This window comes from Aplidium turbinatum, chromosome 14 (assembly GCF_918807975.1).
Source record: "Aplidium turbinatum chromosome 14, kaAplTurb1.1, whole genome shotgun sequence".
NCBI lineage: Eukaryota > Metazoa > Chordata > Ascidiacea > Aplousobranchia > Polyclinidae > Aplidium > Aplidium turbinatum.
This window is the reverse complement of record NC_137485.1, coordinates 2,474,656-2,501,041: the sequence shown is the minus strand read 5'-3', so window position 1 is coordinate 2,501,041 and position 26,386 is coordinate 2,474,656. Positions and strand designations below refer to the sequence as shown.

The window sequence follows — 26,386 nt, the reverse complement described above, 5'->3', positions numbered from 1 at the left end:
TTCAAGGAAGAACTGTGACCTCTACAAATAAGCAATTTCGTTAGGTCAAAATAAAGTCAAAATTTGATAAAAATAAAGTCAAAAAAAAATTTTTTTAGGTCAAAATAAAAATGGCCCTACATATTTACTCGACATAGTCATTAAGCAAAGTGAGAACCTTGGACTTAATTTGAATGCAACGAAAACCTTCTGCATGACTATCTCATCAAAAGAAATAACTCCAGTATGCACAATCAAAATACAAAATACAACAGTCTCACAAGTATATAGTTTCAACTACCTGGGTTCTATAATCACTTCGAATGGCCGATGCTGGAGCGACGTAAAATCAAGAATTGCACAATCCAAACAAGCTTTCATCAAAATGGCCAAAATACTGAAATCTAATTCAATCTCTCTAAACACTAGAATAAGAATTTTACATGTGTACATTTGGTCAGTTCTGCTATATGGTTGTGAATCCTGGACTGTATGCCCGAAGATAGAAAAGAAGATCAACAGTGCTGAAATTTGGTTCATTCGTAGAATGTTGGGAATTAACTGGATGGATAAGATCACTAACGAAGAAGTGTGGAGACGCTCCGGGTGCACCCCTGGCGTCCTCATCACAACTATCAAAAAAAGGCAAATGACATTTATCGGGCATGTCTACCGCAAACGCAGAATTGAACACTCGGTAATGATGGGGCGACTTCCTGGTCAAAGGCACCAGGGGCGTCCACGTTTGGAAATCTTCAAAAATCTTTTAACATGGACAAACCAAAATTTTGAAAACCTAATAAGAACTATGAACAATCGATCGTTGTGGAGACTCACGGTAGCCGACGCCTTATTCAGGCATGGCCGATGATGATGATGATATGAATAACTGATTTTCTGCCTGCGTGACAACACAAAGTGAACAATAATTGTATTGTTTCACCCATGGCCACCTGGAGATGAGGCCTGATTTGTCACGTTTTGCAGATTTTGATTACAGCTACTGTTATTGTTTGACTGACATTTTCTGAGTTTTTTTTTACTTTTTGCTGTCTCTTAATCACATAAAAGCTTTTTGTTGGCTTGTGGAAGCAGTAGTGAATGAAAAAAAGTAAGTTAAAAAACGCTGAATCAGACTGTTATTGAAAAAATTAACAGTCTGACTAAAATCTTCGAACTCAAATTTCCTTTTTTTTCAACATCTAAGGACGTTAAAACCTATTGTGTCATCTGGGGAAAAATAGTAAAGAAAGCGTAAAAATGTAATTTTTAGAAAAATTTATTTAAACATTCGCCAAAAGTTAGCAAAATTTGGAAATTTCTTCAAAATGTGACAAATCAGGCCGTATCTTTAGGTAGGCATGTTTCACCCTATCTTAATACGAGCTGTTATCGTACACGGAAAGTACGTCACGGGCTATCTCAGCTCCGTGCTAATTAATTGCTAACAACAGGAGCTATGAAAATCACAGAGACAAAATATTTTACAAGATAATAGCCATGTGTATTGTGCATATAGCAATTAAATTTTTACCCAAAAAATTTATTGAAATAAATTGTTTGAGATGAAAAAATTTCAGAAAGTCGGTTTTTATTCTAATTTCCCTAAAAAAGCTTCAAAATTGAAACTTTTAAATTTTAACATAGGTTAAGGTTAGGTTAGGTAACGTTCGTTGGGTTAGAGCAGGGGTCACCAAACTACGCCCGCGGCCCGGAACCGGCCGGCGAACTGATTTCATCCGGCCCGCCACAACTGTTAAGGAAAAAAGTTACCAAACTTTTTGTAAAGGACTGACGTTGCTGTTGAGCTATTCTTATGGTTGGGTGCTGCACCTCTAAGCCAAATGTTGATGATATTATGAAAGAAAAACGACAATTTCATAAATCTCACTAATTCTGGCAAATAGCAATATTAGTTGCCTATGCCTATTGCATATCACAAATTATTTGCAGTTCTACAAATTATTATAGATTCTAAAACTAAAATAAGAATTGTTTTTATGATAATACTTTTTCTATTAATAGCCTATACCGGTAATAGAAAAACTGCTAGACACTGTTATAAATTCTGTATATGTGCTTCCCTTGGCATTAGCAACCGTCTTTCGCTTTGCCTCTTTGTGTAATAGAGACTTCTTTGTTAAAATTGTTCGTTCTTATAGTTCGTTGTTGTATGTTGAATTTGTACATTTTTCCACCAGGCAGCCTACATGTTGGTGTTCTGTTTTTATCATTAGGCCACCACAAATGGGTACAGCCTAGGCTAAATTTGTAAAGATGTAATGTTTTTTCAAGAGTACGATACCCTGTAGTGTATCACAGCAGGGGATAACTTTTCTAGCAACCTTTCGATTTTCATCACAACTTTGCTATTCCACCGCTGATTTTGTTATTTATTGTGCTCAATTCAAGTCAATGGAGATTCTAAATAGTTATATATCTTTTCGCAATTTGCATCCGCCCGCAGCTGTTAATCTCGCAGCAATCCGGCCATCAGAGAAAAAAGTTTGGTGACCCCTGGGTTAGAGTAATGCTAACCTGAACAAAAATTACTTTTGCTCATGAATATAAGGCATTTTTGGGCGTTTTTACATTTCCAAGTAATTGCACTAACATTAACATATATATAACTAACTCTGCACGAAAATGTCTAGCCAGCTGAGAAGTGCTTATTGTGAAGGATAGGAAGGTAAAAAAATGACCAGCTTAGGTTTAGAAAAATCGCAAAGAATAAAAACTAAAAGTCCAGAAATTTCACATTTCTAGTATACTTCCTTCTGTGAAATATTTCACTACTAGAGTGGGGTGTCCTCATAAAGTCCCGTGTCGCCTCAGATAGGCTTCAATATTTTCTTATCTTCGCCTTATCCCTGCATTGTGTCGTTGGTAAGGTAGACAGGCAGTTAGTGCTGTAGCTACTTGGAAGGGTCATTTGCACTGACTGGATTATGAAAGTTTGTTGTGTTCAAATACAACTTTTGTGTAACTGCATGTTTGTATATTTCTGCCAGCGTGACAATGCAAAGTGAACAATTGTACTGTTTAAGGTAGACAGGCAGGCAGTTAGTGCTGTAGCTACTTGAAAGGATCATTTGAAGTGACTGGAATATGAAAGTTTGTTGTGTTCAAATGCAACTTTTGTGTAACTGCATGTATACATATTCGCAGGATTATAGAGGAAAATAAACCAGTTCATATTGAAAGCAGAATGAGGTCGAAACTTTATAAAAGTAATCACGCTTTAGAAATTTTGTCAATGTTGAACAATGACAGAATCAAAACGAAAACCTATTGTGATGTCACTTTAACTGCTGGATCTAATGACTTCGCTGGACACAAATGTATCCTTGGAGTGTTCTCAACATTTTTCTCGAAAATGTTTTCAGTGGAAATGAAGGAAAAGTATGAAGGAAAAGGAAATGTCCAAGGAATAACTGAAGAAACACTTGAAGCTGTTTTAAACTTTATTTACACTTGTGACATCACAATCACAAGTGAGAATGTGTACAACTTGATAGAAGCAGCTAATTACATGGGGATTCCCCACTTGAAGGAATTCTGTGTGGAGTTTTTACTTGAGGAAATTGATGCAACAAACTGTTTACATACTCGATCATATGCAAAGTTGTATAATCTTGACAAACTTGTAGAAAAAGCAAATTTTGTGATTGCAAACAACTTTGAAAGTCTAATTAGGGAAAAAAAATTCAACGAATTGAAATTCAAAGACTTCAAAGAATTATTTGAAATGGAACATAAGCAGGTTACATCTGAGGAAGTTATTTTCCATGGAATGATTGAATGGATCAAACATGACGTCGATGCACGTAAGCAACACTTGACTGAACTTTTCAGTTTATTGAAGCTTGAAAAATTATCTTTGGATTTCTTGAAAGATGTTGTTAGCCAAGAAGAACTGATCATGAATTCTAACAAATGCCTCAAAATTTGTTTTCATGTAACACTTTCTAGAATTCAAGTTCAACAAAACAATCAAGCTATTGTTGAGCAACAAATAGAAGATAAACTTTTTATCATGTTTAATAAAAAGCAAGTATTGAAATATGATCTCATCAAAAAAGAATCAGACAGGCTTTCAAACACATTTTTTGATCACACCAAAGGATCAGTTGTGCGTCACAAAAGTAAAGTTTACGCCATAGGTGGAGCGAATACCAATGCAATGGAAAGATTAGACTTGGACGACCAGGAGTCATGTTGGAAGGCATTAACTTCTACAAATGTAAGGAGAGAAAGTGGTGCTTCTGTTGTTTTCGATGATTGTATTTACAATTGTGGTGGACAAAGGGGATGGGGTGCTTCACGATCTGGAGAATGTTATAACATTGACAAGAACAAATGGAACAAGATTGATGACATGAATGAAGAACGTTTCAACTTTGCCTTGGTTTCTACCAGTGGAGGAATATATGCAATTGGTGGTTTGTACAAAGACCACTTAAACTCAATTGAACATCACGATCCTCGCCAAGGTGGTTGGAATACTGTTCCTTCAATGAAAGTTGCAAGGTATGGTCTAGCAGGTGTTGTTCTCAATGATCAAATATATGCAATAGGAGGGTCCAACAACAGCAATGGAAACCTCAAATCAGTCGAACGGTTTGATCCACGGAACCAAACTTGGTGCAATGTTGCTGAGATGAATTATGCAAGATCCAATCATGGAGCTTGTGTTTTGAATGGAAAAATATACGTCGCTGGAGGAAGATCAGATGCTGTGGAGGTTTATGATCCAGAGAAGAATGTTTGGAAAATTGAGATAAAAATCCCTGACTTTAAAAATGTTCAATTTGTTGTTGGCGTTTAGTTTTGTTGCACATGCCTTCGCCACTGTACAGTATATTGTTTGTTTTATTGACTTATCATAACTTACTAAAATCAACATGTCGAATTATCAAATAAGTTAACTATGTTTTTTTGTTGTTGTGTTTGTTTTATTGAGAGTTATTTTTTGAAAATTTGTTGACTTACCCTTACTTACCAAAATCAACATGTCGAATTATCAAATTGGTATGTTTTTTTTGGATTGTAAATAGTCCAAGCTGAAAAACTTGCAGTTATAAAGTGCTGTTTTAGTTTTGTTTTTGACGAGGATGAAAATGATTTTGACAGATTGTTGTTGAAGCAAATCATTTACTAATTTCTTTCAAACTAAACATTGACAAGAACCTGCATGGCGACTTGATAGAACTTGTAACTACTGGAAGAAATTGGCAAACACCAAAGTTACAAAATCATTACTGATTACTCTACACTTAATTTACTGTAGGCCTAATTTTAGCTAATATTCTTGTCTTTTAACATAAAAAAAATTATCATTACAAATAATTACGGTTAGTTTGTGATGTTTTATATTGCTTTCAGCATTGATTGATTGATCATTGATCGTATTGATTGATTGATCATTGATCGTATTGATTGATTGAACATTGATCGTATGTGTCTCAACATTGATTCCAATTACTGTAAAAATAACAAGAGTAAAACCAGCAAATTTCCCAAGTGTGAAACGTCCCTGTTCATACAACCTCCAAATATCCTAAAATGCAAACCAGTTTTCAACTACGAATGTATCACTAACTGGATAGTCTTCTAGATAGACTATCTTTAGACTATTGAAGTTAGACTAACTTCAGACCAATTCAATTACTTGCTGTTTTTCCCATACACAGCAACATTTTTTGTAACGAACAGGCAAACTAACAAACATTTTAATATAATTAAACAATTAATTTCAAAAAATAATTTGCATTGGGAACCGATAAAATACTCAGCTTAACATTAAACATTTTCTGTTGTTTGATTTTCAACTCAAGCATTGTATGTTTTTGATGCAGCAAGTCCGCAAATGGAAGTTACCCAATGGTTGCATCCGCAACAAAATAACTAGAAATTATTAAACTTGGATTACAAACCCCAAAGATCTCAATTTATTACATGGTTATATTTTGTTGGAAATTTTCAATAGTTTCAATTCTCTAATTCCAGTTTTGCCACACTTGTATAGCACGTTCGGACATTGATAAGTAAAAAAACAATAATAGACATTATGAAAACTACATCACTCACCGTTTACAAGACTGTTGGCTACCTTTGAAATAAACATGAAAATACATTAAAAATAAGAATTACATCATAAGAGACTCATCAAAACGGTAGGCACTTTAACGTAGGACAGGTTTCCTCGTGAATCAGCTGTTTGCAGTCATGTCACTCACGCCATTATGATTGTAACCTTATAAACTCAATCGATTACAGTCTGATCCTTCTTGCACTCAGTTCAGTTGCAGAAGAAAAAAGAACATTAGCAGACGGTGGGAATCGAACCCACGCAATCGAAATGACTAATCCCTTGCCCCAACCCATTAGGCCACGCTGCTGTGGCGATACATTCACTTAATTTTCTTTGTATCAAAATTGTTTGGAGAAGATCGGATCGAGAAGATCGGAGAAGATCGGAATATCACGTGCTGAGTCACATGACTGAAATCAGCTGATTTGCACGGAAAACTGTCCTATGTTAAAGAGTCTACCCATCAAAACCTTACGATGTAAATTTTGCTGCAAATAGTGTTTTCACAAAACTTTTAAAAAATGCAACAAAAACTTTGACCTGCTTTCACCAACTTGTTTGAGGTTTTGATTGGAGGTAGAATTGATTGGATCATTTCACTTTAATTAATGTGCTGTAGATTGATCAAACATTAACGCTGACCTCGTTTATGACCTCTCTTCACTTTGTTGTGTCTTTTGTAAGCTTATCACCAGTACATCGGGCATACTTTTCCTTTCCGTAATTTGCTTATCATATTTATTTCTTATCAAACAAACATCCTTTTTTACTCCAAGTCAGGGATTCTTAACCATGCGTACGCGCACCACTAAGGGGTGTGATACCTGTTCCCAGGGGATGCGTAGATGCTGAATCATTGGTGCAAGGTAAAAACGAAGTTAAAACTATGCTCTTGTTTAGCGATTTTTTGTACAATATTTTGAATGGTAGGCGACTACTACAGACTGTTCAGCCGTTTTGGAAAGAGTGAGATGTCTGAATCGTGATCGCAAGGTGGTGCCATTAGGCAAAAAAAGAAATAAGAATTACTGCTCAAAGTGAAAGCAAATTAAGCCACAGTCAATTCATGGGATTTGGAGCAAGGCAGTTACAAATTTGGCTTTGGCCAAAACGTTTAGCTGGATTGAATAGATACTTCTACTAAAGTGACACTTTATGTTTGATGGTACGACATTTTTGTGATGTGTTGTTAATTTGACTTGCGGTTTAATTCTACAGTAAATCTCTCCTTGAGAGGAGAGGAATCGGTAAGTCATTGTTTTTGTGCATAGAGTGAAAAGTCAATTAAAGACCATGTGATCGCTTTTCTGTTTCCTTGCCAGTAGAGGTGATTGATTGCAACAAACCTACGGAAATAACTATTCATGGGTTGGTTTGACGCGCGTTGCTTTGTCTGTAACTTTGATGAATGCGAATGGATGAATGCCAAAGCAATCAATTAAGGATTGGTCTTCAAATAAAATACAACAAAGCTGAATTTTGAACTAAACTATGACTTAAACCTAACCCCACAAAAAGAATTAAAGCATAATGTTCTTTCAACAAATACTCTTTTGTTTGAAATAAGTGACCAATTTATTTTTAAGGCCATCAAATCAGCCATATGTTACATTGATACAACGTTAGCTGTCGTCTGCACACGTTGAATCAATAACATGGAGAACTGCTTTGTTACCTGGGTTATAACTCAGAGTGAACAATCGTCTTATTTGATTAACTAACTTCTCTTTGCCATTTCCCTGCATTGCGTCAATTTGTAAGCTTGGCAGATGTAGCGGACGCGTCAGTTAATACGCGCGCTCATATGCAGCCGTCCGTGCTGACGGCGACATTCCTGGGCAGAACCGAAATCAGGACTGGCAAGGAATGACCAGGACACGCTGGTCTTCTTCACTGTCTATTTCTTAACTGGCTTGACAGCTAACACTTGACTACAAGATTGAATTCTCCAAGACTCCGTTGTTTATTAACTCGACTTTCAAAGAACAGAATCCAAAATATAGAGAAATAAGAACACCAAACTAAAAGAACTTCAACTTGCAGAAATCGAGTAACCAGCTTGGTTGCAACCAGAAAATAATAGCGAACCTTCTTGAACCGTCTCGAATACTATAGTATAGTAAAGGCTAGTAAAGTTGAATAGTAAAGTACAGTACAGTGAAGGATCATGGTTGCCGTTACTTAAAAAGCACTCTAGCTTAATTGGAAAGGCGCAATCTACAGGCATTGCCAATTCTACATACGATCATTTAACATTATATAACGGTGGATCCACTTATCGATGAAATACAGTGGTGCTATGATTCAGGCACGGTACAAAGATTGATTACAGGATTGCCTTCCGAACGTATGCGGTATTTGTTGATTGGAAACGAATGTGCTAGAATTCCATATGACGTCAGTATGTGACGTGCGTTACGTCAGAGCTCTCGGGCGCCACATACACCCCGCAAGAAGGCAAACGGGGTGGCCGTTTGACTTCTGATGAGATGTTTGCAGCATGAAATAAAACAGGCGAGGCACAAGATGCGTATAATAACATAGACACACGGTGAACAACAAGACGGGGTCGGATCCCCTCCGCTCGGCGCGAGCGCTAACAGTTCCTCTGATTCCGGGGCGCGGCTGGTCGGCTCTCGATTGGTTGAAGCAGAGGTCTCGTGCGGCGGACATCCGGCTTCGATGATTTCTAATTAAAAAAATGTGGAGAGTTACAATGACAAACACAATCTAATCACTACGGTTATCACTAATCAATCACAGGTGAACACTGACGATGCAGATAAAGTTTATATGCAGTACACGACGACTAAGTTGTGAAAATTGATGAAGCACGTCAGAGGGCGCAGAGCGCACTCTCTCTACGACACGGAGGGACAGTCCGGACAACGGCCGTGCGAAGCAGTCGCACAAACTGCCACACACCGCGACGCGAGAGCAAAGCGTCATGACATGACATGGCAGGATGGGTATTCTAACCAAACGGGGAAGGTGAAAAAAACGGACAAACGTTTAAATGAAAACAGACCAGGACTGTAGTGTCAGCAGACAACCAGGGGAAGTGACGAGGCTTGAAGTACCTAGCCTCACGACAACCTGCAAACATGGGAACTGAAAGATAGATGGGATGAATGGATGCAGTTTTACGTCATGCTCAGGACGAAGAAATGGTTAAGATAAATCATAGTCTTTCAAGTATGCGGGTGCAACGATGTTCCTACCGGCACGGGAGACGACGGAACTGCAATGGCGCTCGCCAACGTCCACAAGCGGAGTCCCGGAGCATTGCGCATATTCATGTTCTACGGTGGGACCAGGTCTAGTCTGAGGCGAGAGCGCCTCCGAGTTTTCTATTCTTACTATGGGGTGAAGCACCGCGGCTTTAAGTCTGTCGATCGATACTGTATCAGCCCTGCCCTTGATGCTCAGGGTGAAACACTTATCACTGCGGTTGAGGATGAGATACGGTCCTTGGTATGACCGTTGCAGGCTGCTCAACACTCTGTCCGTTCGGACGAACGCATGCGTACATGATAGCAGGGCGTCGTCTAGAAAGGTGGCTCGCTTGTTGGGATGCCTAGGGCGAGTGTAGCGAAGTGTTTGCATGAAGTATGACAGATTCTGAGCATACAGTGAGTGTTGAACGTTCTCCCCGTCACGAGCCTCGAATAATTCGCCTGGAAGCCTTAGTGAAGTGCCCATAGTCATTTGCGCGGCGGAACAAGATAGGTCTTCCTTCAGCGCAGAACGCAGTCCTAACATAACGAGACCCAGATTACTACACCAGGCAGCGGGGTTGTGCTGAGTTTTTAGAGACTTTTATACTCCGGTTGAAGCGTTCATTGATACCGTTGGACGCAGGGTGGTATGCCGTGGTGTGCACAATTTTACTTCCCAAGAATGTGGCCATCTCGTGCCAAAGGACAGAGGTGAATTGCCTACCACGATCCGATGATATTACTCAAGGGGCTCCGAACCTGGAGACCCAATGTAGTATGAATGCGTCGGCACAGACCTTCGCGCTGATCTCTGGCAGGGGTATGGCTTCCGGTCAGCGAGTAAATCTATCGATGACGGTTAAGATGTAACAGTATCCACCTGAATTCGGAAGGGGTCCTACCAGATCGACGTGTACGTGTGAGAAACGAGCATCAGGAGCATTAAAGTGTTGTAGTGGGGCAACGTTATGGCGTCCTATTTTGGTCTGCTGACAGGGCAAGCATTCCCTACACCATTGCCGTAAATCGGACCTCATTTTCGGCCAGACGAACCGTGCGGCTACAAGATTACGGGTTGCTCTAATTCCTGGATGAGCCAAGTTGTGCAACGTTTGAAACACGAGGGACCTATACAACTTGGGCACTAAAGGTCGATACCTCCCGGTACTGATGTCACAAATTAAGGAGACCCCATTTATCTGTGGGCGACTTAAGCAGTCAGCTACGACGTTATCTTCACCCTTTATGTACTGTAGATTAGACGTGAATTCCGAGATATAAGAGAAATGTCGAGACTGCCTACCTGTAGCATGGGCAAGCGTGCCCTTGAAGGCAGTGATGAGAGGTTTGTGATCCGTGAATATGGCGAACTTACGACCTTCCAGGAAGTACCTAAAGTGCCTTAAGGCGAGGTATATTGTCAACAACTCACGGTCGAATGTAGAATAGCGTCTCTGAGTATTATCCAGACATTTGGAAAAGAAAGTAATGGGCTTCTGTTTACCATCGATTTCCTGTTGGACCACGGCACCGACAGCAGTGGAAGATGCATCTACGACGAGAGAGGTTGCGGCGCCGGGGGCTGGATACGCTAACAGTGAAATGCCCTTTAAGCCTTCCTTCGACCTGTCGAAGGCTGAGATTGCATCATCAGTCCAGGGTATCGGTTTCTGACCGGATAGCTTAGGAGTTAAGATGCCGTGTAGCGGCTGCAAGAGCCGTGCACAGTCGGGAATGAATTTACGGTAGAAGTTCATCATGCCAAGATACCTCCTGAGCTGCCCTGCCTGTAGTGGGCGCTGAAACTTCTGGATTGCTTCAACCTTGCCAGAAAGGGGTTGAATGCCTTCAGAGTCGACCTCATGACCTAAGAATTTTACCTTCGGAACACCAAACACACATTTTTCCTTATTGAGAATGAGCCCGTAATGAGTCAAGCGTCGAAAAACTGCCCTCAGGTGAATCACATGTTCTTCCTTATTTTTGGAGAAGATTAACACATCATCGACATAGCAAAACACGAAGTTCAATCCACGCAAGACCTCGTTCATGAAGCGTTGAAACGTTTGGCTTGCATTACACAGACCCATGCTTAATTTACAAAATTCGAAGCCGCCAATAGGCGTAACGATGGCCGTTTTTGGAATGTCCCGTTCGGCGACACGAATTTGATGGTAAGACTTGAACAAATCCAGACTAGAGAAGATGGTAGAGCCATGCAACGCGTCGACGAAGTCATGCAAGAAGGGTAGCGGATAAGTGTCACGCCGGGTTTGGCGGTTGAGATTTCTATAGTCCCCCGTGATGCGGTAGCGACCTGTGTCCCCTTTTGGGACCATGTGAACAGGAGAGGCCCAGGGAGAATTGGAAGGGCGAATGACACCCAGATCTAAGAGGTGCTGTATCTCCTCGCGCAGATGTATTAACTTTTCGGGCGATAACCTGCGCACGCGCGACGCTGTGGGAGGACCAGAAGTGAGAATATGATGACACGTTTCATGTTTAGACGGACGATAATAGTTTTCCAGAGCAAAAACCTTCGGGAACTCGACGTTTGAGAATGCGTAGGCGCCTAGCTCGGCAACATTGAGTCCTTGCCTTTCGGTCCGCTAGAGGGTGCAGTGTGTCGCACATGCTTAGCATAGTTATCAGGATTCTGCATAATCAGGCGCCTGTTAGGAATGTCAATGGACAGGCCAAAATGCAACAAAAAGTCTATGCCTATTATGGGTACAGGCAGATCAGCGAGCTTAAAAGTCCATTCAAATTCGACGGGTAGGCCAAGTGAGAGCCGCTTGCGCACGCTGCCGAACACCTGAATGAGCGAGCCGTTCACAGCGGTAAGAACACTAGAGGGTTTAGCACGATTAAAGGAACGACAGGGAAGTATACTTAGGCTGCTGCCAGTGTCAATAAGAAAAGTTAGATTCGTGTGCGGGTCATAGAGCCGAAACATCGCGGCGGAGTTTAAGTTGATGGTCCCCACTTCGCCCGCTCTGCTGAAGTGGGACCCGATACGTTTTTTGCTCCTTCCCAGTTGCAAGGAGGGGCGCAGCGACGGGCCCTAGGACCAAACCTATCGTGATAGAAACAGAGTGAGGGGCGACCTCGAAGATTGTCACGTGAGGGCGTGGGCCTCCGAGCGGCGAGAAAGGGGGACGCCCGACATTCAGGCGTCCTGAAGCTCCCAGAAATCTCACTACCAGAAGAGTTCATCCTGCGATCGAATGACTGTACAGACTCAGACAATGCGGAGACACGCCTATCCAAAGATTGATTAATGTCTGCCTGCGAGGAAAGACTGCGTGAACCCTGTACAACGGCATCATCGCCGCTTGAAATTTTAACTATTTCATCCGCTCGGCGCGCCAACGTCTCCAAATCATCACCCGCATGCGCGGCTAGAATGCGCCTAACGTCAGTCGGTAACTTACCCAAAAACAACTCACGCAACAAGGATGTATTTCCTCTAGCAGCACTACCCAAAAGTCGTCTTATTTTAGTTAAATGAGTCGATGGCCTTTCGGCTCCGAGAGGAGTCTTGTGGAACAAGGCACTCACACGGTCTCCCTCCGTGAGACCAAACTCGCGCAGGAGGGCCCGTTTAAGCATGGCATAGGGGTCGTCACAACCGTCACGGTCGACGACGGCGTCGGCGACCCTATGCAATTGCTGCTCGTTGAGTGCCTGTATAACTAAGTCATATCGTTCGTCGGTATTATCAATGGCCCTATTTCTGAAAAAGCTTTCGACTAACTCAATCCAAAGGGATACGTCCGTCTCAAAGAACCTCGGCAACGACATGCCATAGGGCCTGGGGTGCCTGCAGACACCACAATCCAGTGTCTGAAGGGAGTCGTCCGGACGGGGGCGAAACACATCCTCATCGCTGCTGTCAAGACGCCCCGATTGCGCGCCACGAGTAAGGCGACGACCAAGGACGACAACGACGAGGGAAATAAAAAGGCTTACGGCTACTACGATAATGTAAAAAGAGTATTCAAACATCATGAATTAATGTTACTTAACTTGAATCCCACGGCGTCGTCGTCGAAGGAACGTCCGATGAAAGGCAGGCTTGTTATAATCCGTGATATAATCCAGAATAATCCAGTGCATCCAGCGATCAGTTCACATTCAGTCAATTCACAGTTAAGTCAGGTGATTAATTCACAGTGAGATCACGTCGCTACAGCTCACAGTTAGCAAAACGAATCACGTCGGGGTCACCAGAAATATGTAGCGGACGCGTCAGTTAATACGCGCGCTCATATGCAGCCGTCCGTGCTGACGGCGACATTCCTGGGCAGAACCGAAATCAGGACTGGCAAGGAATGACCAGGACACGCTGGTCTTCTTCACTGTCTACTTCTTAACTGGCTTGACAGCTAACACTTGACTACAAGATTGAATTCTTCAAGACTCCGTTGTTTATTAACTCGACTTTCAAAGAACAGAATCCAAAATATAGAGAAATAAGAACACCAAACTAAAAGAACTTCAACTTGCAGAAATCGAGTAACCAGCTTGGTTGCAACCAGAAAATAATAGCGAACCTTCTTGAACCGTTTCGAATAGTATAGTATAGTAAAGGCTAGTAAAGTTGAATAGTAAAGTACAGTACAGTGAAGGATCATGGTTGCCGTTACTTAAAAAGCACTCTGGCTCAATTGGAAAGGCGCAATCTACAGGCATTGCCAATTCTACATACGATCATTTAACATTATATAACGGTGGATCCACTTATCGATGAAATACAGTGGTACTATGATTCAGGCACGGTACAAAGATTGATTACAGGATTGCCTTCCGAACGTATGCGGTATTTGTTGATTGGAAACGAATGTGCTAGAATTCCATATGACGTCAGTATGTGACGTGCGTTACGTCAGAGCTCTCGGGCGCCACAGCAGACTAAGGTAAGCTGTTGGTGCTGTGGTCACATGCAATGATCATTTGCACTGACAGGTACATCAAAGTTTGCTGTGCTCAAATGCAACTTTTGTGTAACTGCATGGTTGTATATTTGCAGGATTATAGAATATTATTAACCTATTAGGATTGGAAGCAGAATGAGGTGGAAAAACTATAAAAGTAATCACGCTTTAGAAATTTTGTCAATGTTGAACAGTGACAGAATCAAAATGAAAAACTATTGTGATGTCACTTTAACTGCTGAATCTAATGACTTTGCTGGACACAAATGTATCCTTGGAGTGTTTTCAACATTTTTCTCAAAAATGTTTTCTATTGAAATGAAAGAAAAGTATGAAAGAAAAGGAAATGTCCAAGGAGTGACTGAAGAGACACTTGAAGCTGTTTTAAACTTCATTTACACTTGTGACATCACAATCACAAGTGAGAATGTGTATGACTTAATAGAAGCAGCTAATTACATGGCCATTCCACACTTGAAAAAATTCTGTGTGGAGTTTCTACTTGAGGAAATTGATGTAACAAACTGTCTACATATTCGATCATATGCAAAGTTGTATAATCTCGAAAAAGTTGTAGAAAAATCAGATTTTGTGATTTCATACAATTTTGAAAGTTTAATCAAGGAAAATGATTTCAACGAATTGAAAATTGAAGACATTAAAGAAATTCTTGAAATGGAAGATAAACAAGTGACGTCTGAGGAAATAGTTTTCCATGGAATGATTAAATGGATCCAACATGACGTCGATGCACGTCAGCAACACTTGACTGAGCTTTTCAGTTTATTGAAACTTGAAAAATTATCTTTGAATTTCTTACAAATTGTTGTCAGCCAAGAAGAACTGATCGTGAATTCCAACGCATGCCTCAAACTGTGCTTTCATGCAACACTTTCTAGAGTTCGAGTTCAACAAAACAATCAAGCGATTGTTAAGCAACACATAGAAGATAAATTCTTAATTGCATTTAATGTGGAGCAAGTGCTGAAATATGATCTCATCAAAAAAGAATCAACCAAGCTTCCAAACACATTGTTTGATCATAGTAAGGGATCAGTGGTACGTCATAAAAGCAAAGTTTACGCCATAAGCGGAAAGTATACCAACACAATGGAAAGCTTAGACTTGGTCGACCAGGAGTCAGGTTGGAAGAAATTGTTTTCTCTAAATGTAAAGAGAGAAGGTGGTGCTTCTGTTGTTTTTGATGATTGCATTTACAATTGTGGTGGAGTATTTTCAACACAATCTGGAGAATGTTATAACATTGTCGAAAACAGATGGAACAGAATTGACGACTTGAATGAGCCACGTTATCACTTTGCCTTGGCTGCTAACAGCGGAGGAATATATGCAATCGGTGGTTTCAACAATAATTACATCAGCTCAATTGAACATCATGATCCTCGCCAAGGTGGTTGGAATATTGTTTGTTCAATAAAAGTAGGTAGATATGGTCTAGCAAGTGTTGTTCTCAATGATCAATTATACGCAATAGGAGGATACAACAAAGGAAGTCTCAAATCAGTCGAACGGTTAGACTTACGGAATCAAGTTTGGTGTAATGTTGCAGAGATGAATAACAAAAGATCCAATCATGGAGCTTGTGTTTTAAATGGGGAAATATTTGTGGCTGGAGGAGGATCAGATATCGTTGAAGTTTATGATCCAAAGAACAATGTTTGGAAAATTGAAAAAAGAATTTCTGAATTTAAACATGCTAGACTTGTTGTTGGGGTGTAGTTTCGCTTGCTACGCTTTATGCACTTTCTTGAAATGCATAATTATTGTTGTTTGGAATTTCTTTTTATGAAATCGTTGTCGTATATTCATTCACTGTCCAAAATCAAACGTTTTTGTTCAAACAATTCAAATGCGTAATGTTTGGTTGTGAATAGTTTAACCTGACTAACTTGCAGTCTAAAGTACTGTCTTCATTTTTGTTTTTGACGTGGATAAGAATTATTTTTATTGTTGTTACAGCAAATTATTATTCGATAAATTGTTCCACGCTAAAGATTGATAAGAACTTGAAGGCAGCTGAATAGAATTTGTCATAACTAAGCTTAGTAGAAATTGGCAAACACCAAATGTACGGTGCATAGTTGATAACGTTTAATTAAATAACTGATAATGTAATGAAATGAAATTACTTGTCTTGTGACAAAGGAAATTTTCATTACTAAAATAATTTGGCTGCGATATTTTGTATAATTTTTACACAATAAGTCGTATGTATTTTACCTCAGAACTCTAGTGCTGTTTTTAATATATATATTTTTCTAATGGTTTGGTGGACTCTGAATCTGACTATAAAGAACCTTTGAAACAACAAATCAGGCTTTATTCAGCTTAAAATTGTCTTATCCATAAGCATAGTTCTGCAACAACCCATAACCACATCTAACTCCACTAGTCCGGTTGTAACATATTACTTTTATATACAAGCTAGCCTATAATATGTATAATTGTCTTGATAGAAAAATCATTTACCGTATTTGCGTATCGGCACCAGTTGTAGTGGTTCTCAACCGGGGTGGAATTCCTTTTAAAGGAGGAATTTCACGAGTTCAGGGGAGGATTTTCATTTTTCGATCCGGTTCAAATTTGGGAACGGTCATAAAGGAATCGCTTATAATCGATTATTGTTGTAATAAAATCTGTTGGTTTTACTATTTTATTTCTGTTTTTTTTTTTACTGTTACGCTTGTAGGAGCTGCAGAATAGCTGCAGAAACCCACAGACGTAAAGGAATTGAAAAGAGGTCTTAACACGAGTGGAGCTATGTGTACAAGTAATAATAATAATAATGTTATGGTTTTATTTATTGTCGCTCTACAACAGCTAAGGTCTTTTAGCGACAAGGCTCATGTTTAATTTTATATCAGGTTTTACGATGTTGTCACATTATTACCCAAGTTATCCTCACTGGGTAATACAAGAAAGAACACAATAGGTACCGTTTTTAAAGTCTTCGGTTTGACTCGACCTGGAATCGATCTCAGATCTACCAGCACTAGAGCCGAAGGCAAAACCACTCGGCCACTGAGCTGGTAAATGTGTACAAGTGACAAATCACTTGTGTAGTAGCTACCAAGTCCTGCTGCAATAATGACAAACCACTCGCAGCTACAGGGCGGCACGACGTAATCAAGCGCACGTGACTCGGTGCAATGCACCAGCACTCAGGCAATATTCACAACGCAAAACTAACGTTACTGAACTGTATCATTCCTCCCTTATACATTAACACTTAGCAATGGAAATTAGACATGGCATTCCACCATGCGTAGACCTACACGACACACCATCTCGTGTAAAAACATTACAGCTGAAGGAGGGTGATACTAACCAAGTATTCACAACTTAACATACACAACAATATATAGTGCTTATAACTGATCACTGTAATAATTGTAATATTACAATTAGGGTCAGAAGCACATACGACTAACAAACGTATTGGCTAAGCTTGATAGAAATCAGGTTTGCGTCTGTTTCGAACAGGATAGCGTCTCTGTGAGAGAGCTTTACTATGCCCAGAGTGTTCATTGGTATCAGTCGGTTTCGACTCTTTCTTTAGACTTGGTGCAACCTTACCCTATCTGTACTTGATTCCGAAAAGTCACTTTTACTTTCAGTATGAACGTCTTGAAACCTGGGTTGAAGTTGATTTATGTGTCTCCTCCAAATACCTCGTTCCGTTCTTGCTTTGTACAGGACACACCCCCGTCTTTTAATTACTGTACCTGGTAGCAACTTCGAACCAGGATGCATAGTTTCGAGCATGAACTACAGCAATGAACCTTTTTCATAGCATCGCTTGCTTTGAAATGTAGATCCGCCTATTGAATTACCTTTTTCGATTGACGAGAACAAGGACAATAACGTTTTCAGCTGGCGCCCATGAAGAACTTCGGCTAGAGTCTTCCAGTCGAGGCATGGGTGACGTGTGCTTCTGTACGTCGTAAGCACTAACAGATGAGCATCTTACTTGCTTACTTCTCCCTTGCAGTTTTGTCCATTGCCCTTTAAAAGGTTTGTACGAAGCGTTCCGTTTCGCCATTTGAAGCAGGATGGAACACTGGCGAAGTGATGTGATCTATTCCTAATTTTGGGCAGCACCTCTTGACTCCTCAGACGTAAACTGACTTCCGTTGTCAGAGCAATTATGTCTGGGGAGCCTTCCATCGTAAAGATCTGTTGTAGTGTGTTGATCGTTGCTTTAGAAGTTGCCTGTCCGATGTTCTGCATAGAAACATAAGGATATGTTGAGTGTGCATCAATGCTAATCATTCAAATTTTCCCTAAGAAGGGTCCAGCATAGGCGAGATGAATCCGCTGCCACGGCTGGTGTTTTCGGTCACGCTTGGTACTCTTTGTCTGGAGCTTTTGCGACAGCCTGCAAGGCCAGCATGACTTGACCATCTCTTCAATGCTTTTGTTCAACACAGGCCACCATACGTATCTGCTTGCCATCTGGTTAGTTCGGGTGATTCCCCAGTGACCTTCATGCAAGAGTTTTAAAACTTGTGCCTGCAAACATTGCGAAATTACTGCTCGCGGAAACTCGTCAGGTTGTGAAAGTAATACATCATTTTTTACCCACATATCGTTCGAGTCTTTATACGAAGCATAGTAACGTAGTTTATCATTGTCAGGTCATCTTTTAGGGATAGGCCAACCGTTCTGGATATAAGACAAAACTAATTTTAGGACCAAATTTGTAAAGCGTTTTTGTTTTAGTCGCGTTTGAAGCTAAGGGTAAATCGTCCATGGTTTCCTCTACAGAATACTAGCCTAAACCTTTGCATCCACTCGCTCCTCGTTTTCGTCAAATGTTTTGTCTACCCCCATAGGCAGTCTAGAGAGTCTATCTGCATTGCCATCCAAATTAGTTTGTTTGTACTGAATATCATATTGATATGCTATTCAAGTACCAACCCATCTTTTAAGACACTAAGCTGTTAGGACTGGTAGATTGATCAGGACAGGTAGACTAATGTCATTGCCATGCAGATTAGTTGGTTTGTACTGAATATCACATTGATATGCCATTAAAACAACAGCCAATCGTTGAAGACGCTAACCTGTTAGGACGGGTAGATTTTTTGTGAGAAAATCGAAAGTAGTAGTTGATGATCCGTAATTAAAGTAAACTTCCTACCGTACAGGCATTGGTGAAACTTCGTTACTCCATATAGATGATAGAGAACGCTTCTCGTTCAATTTGTGAGTAACTCTTCTGTGTTTCACTCAAAGATATATTGTTTGCGATCAGTAAACCATTCTGTTTAACCCTAGCAAAACAGCTACATATTACATTGATCTAACGTCTGCAAACGTTGAATCAATGTCATGTGCAGAACTGATTTCTTTTGCCTGAGTAACAACGCAAAGTCAACATTTGTTTTTGTTCGATCAGCTTTCTTATCTTCGCCTTCTCCCTGCATTGTGCCGTTCGTAAGGTAGATAGGGAGTCGGTGCTTTAGCAACAGAAAAGGGTCATTTGAAGTGACTGGATTATGAAAGTTTGTTGTGTTCAAATGCAATTTTTGTGTAACTGCATATTTACGTGTTTACAGGATTATACTGTACAGGAAAATAAATTAATCACTATTGAAAGCAGAATGAAGTCTAAAAACTATAAAAGTAATCACGCTTTAGAAATTTTGTCAATGTTGAACAATGACAGAATCAAAATGAAAAACTATTGTGATGTCACTTTAACTGCTGGATCTAATGACGTTGTTGGAAACAAATGTATCCTTGGAGTGTTCTCAACATTTTTCTCAAAAATGTTTTCAGTTGAAATGCGGGAAAAGTATGAAGGAAAAGGAAATGTCCAAGGAGTGACTGAAGAAACACTTGAAGCTGTTTTAAGCTTCATTTACACTTGTGACATCACAATCACAAGTGAGAATGTTTACAACTTAATACAAGCAGCTGATTACATGAAAATTCCTTACTTGAAGGAATTTTGTGTGGAATTTTTACTTGAAGAAGTTGATGTAACAAATTGTCTGCATATTCGATCATACTCAAAGATGTATAATCTTAACAAAGTTGTAAAAAGAGCAAATTTTGTGATTGCAAAAACTTTGAAAGTTTAACCGAGGGAAAAGTGTTCAACAAATTGAAATTCGAAGACTTCAAAGAAATATTGAATTGGAAGACAAACAAGTGACGTCTGAGGAAATTGTTTTCCATGGAATGATTGAATGGATCAAATATGACGTAGATGCACGTAAGCAACACTTGACTGAGCTTTTCAGTTTATTAAAACTTGAAAAATTATCTTTGAATTTCTTGAAGGATGTTGTCAGCCAAGAAGAACTGATCATGATTTCCAATAAATGCCTCAAAATGTGTTTTCAATCAACACTCTCTAGGATTTCACGTCAACAGAACAATCAAGCGATTGTTGAGCAACACAAAGCAGATGAACTTTTTATCATGTTTCATAAAAAGCAAGTATTGAAATATGATCTCATCAAAAAACAATTAAACAAGCTGCCCAACACATTGTTTGATTACACTTGCGGATCAGCTGTGTCTCACAAAAGGGAAGTATACATCATAAATGGAGACAACAACCAATAAAGTAAAAAGATTAGACTTGGGCGGCCAGGCATCAGGGTGGAAGGAATTAGTTTCTACAAATGTAAAAAGATGTGGTGGTGCTTCTGTTGTTTTCGATGATTGCATTTACAATTGTGGTGGACAAAAAGGATGGGATGCTCTACGATCTGGAGAATGTTATAACATTGGCGAGAACAGATGGAGCAGGATTGATGACTTGAATAAAGGACGTTTCAACTTTTCCTTGGTTTGTACTAGTGGAGGAGTATATGCAATTGGTGGTTGGAACAATGGTGACTTAAACTCAATTGAACATCACGATCCTCGCCAAGGTGGTTGGAATATTGTTCCTTCAATGAAATTTGCAAGGCAAGGTCTAGCAAGTGTTGTTCTCAATGATCAAATATATGCAATAGGAGGATACAACAACAATAACAAGAAGAGAGACCTCAAATCAGTCGAACGGTTTGATCCACGGAACCAAACCTGGTGCAATGTTTTAGAGATGAATCATGCAAGAACCCATCATGGAGCTTGTGTTTTGAATGGGAAAATATACGTTGCTGGAGGAAGATCAGATGCTGTGGAGGTTTATGATCCAGAGAAGAATGTTTGGAAAATTGAGATAAAAATCCCTGAATTTAAAAACGCTCAATTTGTTGTTGGCGTTTAGTTTTGTTTTAGGCCTATCGTATATGCTTTTCTCAATGTACAGGGTCATCAATAAATAGTTAATTTACGTTACAAATTGAAACAACTGTATTTATCAAATGGTAGACAATTTTTGAGTAATGTAGCGGACGTCGAGTGGTCTGAACATCCGCCCATACCTAGCTGCAGCTGCTACAACAACATCTCGGGTACTAGCGTGTAGTGGGGATAATCTTGAGAACAATACCTTGCTTCTTTTTTGCGAGTATAAGTTTATTGCAAAAGAAATGAAGGAATTTCCACGTCGGAACGTTGTAGCCAAATAATGCCCTGTATTCAAACAGAATGCAGCTGAATGCAAACAGAATGAGTTAAACTAATTCAGATCGTAAAAAACTACACTACAACCATAATTGAACTAACTCCGTGATTTCCAAGAAAGGAATCCGTTGCAAACTGACTGAGAAATTAAGGCCCCACACAACTGGCCGACAGAAACCATACTGAAAACTGACAAACTGACTATGTTTCATGCTGAACGATTGATTTAAAGAGGCTTATTGCTTCAAGCAACGCAGCAAGTGTCAAATGCGCAACGCTACAACAACGTAAAACTACGTATGTAAACCAAACCCTGATAAGTGGTGCAAATTCCGAGGAAACGCCCTAATTTTCAGCCAGCGTTTCAAATTCCTACCAAGCACAAATTTCACAATGGCAATTAAACTAAAGCAAACACAAAAAAAACCGCAGGCGCTACAGACACCCCGCAAGAAGGCAAACGGGGTGGCCGTTTGGCTTCTGATGAAGCTCTCTGCAGCAAGGACATGAAGCAGGAGAGGCGTGCCGCCTAGATCAATGGTTACGCGCCTGGCTCAAGATCACATGGCGCTGGTTTGACTCTCGGGTGTGCCCTTGAGCAACACATTTCTCGGCAACACCGCTTAACATTCGGAAAAGCTTCACTCTGCCAGTCTCGGTAACCGGCCATGTGACAAGAGCCTCTACAAGTATGCGAAACTACCAGGAATATCCTATCAAGGCTTTGTCAGTTCGAGGATAAAGGTTCAAAACCAAACCATCCAACCAAAATATTTGAAAGTAAACAATTTTTTAACTCATAAGTTTTTGCTACAACACTTTCTATAAACAGTTATGCAAATTTATTGTAGGTGGTAACAAGCAGCGCTGGCGCGATCTTGATCTTGAGGTCACTTGTTTGTGTGATCGTGATAAGCAATAAGATATATAGCCCCATGCAAATAATCAGAAACAATTGTGCACGTTTTCGTTTTATTTCTCCATTTTTCTCAATTCTGGTGATAAGCAAAAGAAACTAAAACTGTTGAATTTTTCTCCACGTGGTCAAAAATGAATCGTGTGACTTACAAAAAATGAGAGATCATCTGAAGGCAAGCGCGAGACTAATTTAGTTTCTCGCTCAAGCTTGTGGTGATCGAAGCCAAACGTCACAATACTGACACGTGAGATTATTCGTTTTCAAGATCATTTTGACTTCACAAGATACTTGAATAGAGCTTCCAATTGTCAGTTTAAGACAAAAGTTGCGCGTAGATGTAACGGTAACGCGCTTTACTATTGTAGCAATTGTGAGCTGACAGAGCAGTTGTGTTTTGTGTTAGAGTTCATTTTTAAATATCCACCCATCACTATAATACAATAATATACATTTTTGCTAATGGTTTGGTGGGCTCTTAATCTGGCTATAAAGAAGATATTTCAACAACTATGTTTAAAAAATTGTCAAACGATATTTGAACAATTTCAACGATATTGTTTACTTCTCTTTCATCTGTTTACTTCTCTTCCCCACATCTCTGCATTGTGTCATTTCTAAGGTATACAAGCAGTGAGTGCAGTAATTCCTTGAAAGGGTCGTTTGCTATGACTGGAATACGGCAAGATGCTCTCCTAGTTTTAGACTGCCTAAAGTTTTCATGTATATAATTAATATAAAGATTAACAGATTAACAATAACTTTCATGTAAGCGATTAATTACGAAAATACTTTCCATCAAGAGCCGGTAAAATATCGAACTGAAGTTTAAACATTTTGTGTTGCATTGATGAAGACCAAGTAATCGTTTTGTTGTCTCCTTGACGGAAGAGCTAAGATTGATTGCAACAAAAGTAGGTGTAATAATATGCCAATAAACGACTTCACTTTGACGCCATTGATAAAGGCGGATTGATGAATGCAGCAGCATCACAAGAAGGCGCCAAATCCTTTTAACAAAACCATAATGTTTGCAATCGGTCAAACAATCAGCATTTTATCTGCCAGCAAAACTGCTACATGTTACATTGATTCAATGTCTGTAGACGCTGAATCAATGTCATATAAATAACTGATTTTCTGCCTGTGTGACAACGCAAAGTGAACAATTGTATTGTTTAAATATTTACTTATCTTCACCTTATCCCTGCATTGTCCTGTTGGTAAGGTAGACAAGCAGTTAGTGCTGTAGCTACATGGAAGGATCATTTGCATTGACTAAGATATGAAAGTTTGTTGTGTTCAAACCCAACTTTTGTGTAACTGCATGTTTACATATTCGCAGGATTATAAAGGAAAATAAACCAGTTCATATTGGAAGCAGAATGAGGTCGAAACTTTATAAAAGTAATCACGCTTTAGAAATTTTGTCAATGTTGAACAATGACAGAATCAAAATGAAAAACTATTGTGATGTCACTTTAACTGCTGGATCTAATGACTTCGCTGGACACAAATGTATTCTTGGAGTGTTTTCAACATTTTTCTCTAAAATGTTTTCAGTGGAAATGAAGGAAAAGTATGAAGGAAAAGGAAATGTCCAAGGAATAACTGAAGAAACACTTGAAGCTGTTATAAGCTTCATTTACACTTGTGACATCACAATCACAAGTGAGAATGTGTACAACTTAATACAAGCAGCTGATTACATGGAAATTCCTTACTTGAAGGAATTCTGTGTGGAGTTTTTACTTGAGGAGATTGATGCAACAAACTGTCTATATATTCGATCATACTCAAAGTTGTATAATCTTGACAAGCTTGTAGCAGAAGCAAATTTTGTGATTGCACAAAATTTTGAAAGTCTAGTCAAGGGAAAACTGTTCAACAAACTGAAATTCGAAGATTTCAAAGAAATATTTGAATTGAAAGATAAACAGGTTACGTCTGGGGAAATTGTTTTCCATGGAATGATGGAATGGATCAAACATGACGTCGATGCACGTCAGAAACACTTGACTGAGCTTTTCAGTTTATTGAAACTTGAAAAATTATCTTTGAATTTCTTGAAAGATGTTGTCAGCCAAGAAGAATTGATCATGAATTCGAAAGAATGCCTCAAAATGTGTTTTCTATCAACACTTGGTAGGATTTCAGTTCAACAAAACAATCAAACTATTATTGAGCAACAAAAAGCAGATAAACATTTTATCATGGTGGTCACAGCGGTAAACCATAATCTCTTCGTGGGAAAATTGTAACATAAGATTCCCAAATCCGTTCGTCTGTATATAATGACCGAAGAAACACACACTTGAACTTCTTTTCAAACAGTGTATTTCTGTAAAATTAGCCCGCGGCTATCGAAATGGGTATGCAATGCCTACACCTCTAAAACTGTCACTACGATACAGATTACTTGGATAAAAGACGGAGAATTTGTCCAGCTAGCAAGCACCAAATAAACCAGTTAAATGTGCGACCGACTTCCAACAAACAACTTCGAGAATGAATCAGAAAAGTTTGTGATAACTCAAAGGCACGAGAGCAGTTCGTGACGCAATATTTCATGTCCAAACAGGTCTCAAACTGAAACAGGTTTAAACCGGTCTGACACGAGTCTTACGGACGATGGTGCAATTTTGGCTCATGTTTTAGGAATTTCCATGACGTAATATTCAGTAGACCCGAACGGTTTCTACATGACGTTTGACCAGGCGAACAACCGTCTGTAACATAGCGGCCCCTAGTTATGACAGTCTGACATGGCATAACTAAAAAAGAATTGACGACAATTGTGAGCCAATGAATAAAAACACATGATACACAAATTGTTTGAATCACTCACGTTTAAGTTAATACGCAAATACAAAGGGCATGCAAAGAATGAACAGCAATAAGAATAAACACGACGATACATGAAATTGGTACCATAGGTAGTAGGTACACGCAAAAAATGACGCTATATACCATGGTTGCGATAATAACCGACTGTTCTGGGCTCAGACAAGTGTCGGCCACCGCAGACAAAACCAGGCTCAAACCCTAACACTTAGGTGGTCTTTACAGGGGCGAGGCACGAAATATCCCTCAACACACAGTCTACTTTCACTTTCCCCGTACTCTCATCATAGTTGCAGACGGCAACTTTAGCTCTACGAACCACAGGCTTCCCTTTCCTAATTTGTGGAACTACCTCATGCACCCTCCCAAGTTGATACTTCCCACGTTTACCAATGTCCTGGAGAGAACCTACCACTACAAGTTGACCAGGCTCCAAATTCTCGGCCATTTTTAGCCATTTTTTCCGGCCCTGAAGACCTGGCAAGTAAAAATCGATCCATTTACTCCAAAACTGATGAGAAAGTGACAAATTGAACCGATAATCCCTTCTTAATTGGTCACGATCATGTGGTTGCCCAACAGCACAGTATGGGTCTAAGTATGGGGTCAAAAGTGAGGCAGGGGTGATGACAGTAAAATCCCTAGGGTCGTCACTCAAAGGTACCAAAGGGCGTTCGTTCACGATCCGAACGGCACTGCCTGTGGACGTAAGCAGTTCAATAAAATTGGGCTTACGACTTGAAGAGTCCAAAATGTGAAAAAATGCGATTTTAAATTGTTTAACCATTGCCTCCCAGGCGCCACCTTGCGCCGAAGCATCACTAAACCCATGCAATTGATATGAAAC

The 26,386-nt window shown here is 39.7% G+C and overlaps 4 protein-coding genes across 4 annotated transcripts; 3 read left to right on the top strand and 1 right to left on the bottom strand.

Annotated features, from left to right (window-relative positions):
• Window positions 1-9,244: 9,244 nt before the first annotated feature.
• On the bottom strand, window positions 9,245-9,835 carry LOC145783624 (uncharacterized). The gene has a single exon (XM_082595517.1). It carries the CDS (start codon window positions 9,833-9,835, stop codon window positions 9,245-9,247), a length of 591 nt encoding a protein of 196 aa, XP_082451643.1.
• Window positions 9,836-14,389: 4,554 nt separating this feature from the next.
• On the top strand, window positions 14,390-16,851 carry LOC145783079 (kelch-like protein 12). The gene has a single exon (XM_082594853.1). The coding sequence runs from the start codon at window positions 14,412-14,414 to the stop codon at window positions 15,966-15,968; it is 1,557 nt and encodes a 518-aa protein (XP_082450979.1). The 5' UTR covers window positions 14,390-14,411; the 3' UTR covers window positions 15,969-16,851.
• A 3,366-nt stretch (window positions 16,852-20,217) lies between these two features.
• On the top strand, window positions 20,218-21,661 carry LOC145783080 (uncharacterized). Its single transcript, XM_082594854.1, has one exon. It carries the CDS (start codon window positions 20,809-20,811, stop codon window positions 21,478-21,480), a length of 672 nt encoding a protein of 223 aa, XP_082450980.1. The 5' UTR covers window positions 20,218-20,808; the 3' UTR covers window positions 21,481-21,661.
• A 2,419-nt stretch (window positions 21,662-24,080) lies between these two features.
• LOC145783623 (kelch-like protein 12) lies at window positions 24,081-24,934 on the top strand. Its single transcript, XM_082595516.1, has 2 exons — window positions 24,081-24,820; window positions 24,922-24,934. The coding sequence occupies exons 1-2, from the start codon at window positions 24,081-24,083 to the stop codon at window positions 24,932-24,934; spliced, it is 753 nt and encodes a 250-aa protein (XP_082451642.1).
• The last annotated feature ends 1,452 nt before the right edge of the window (window positions 24,935-26,386 follow it).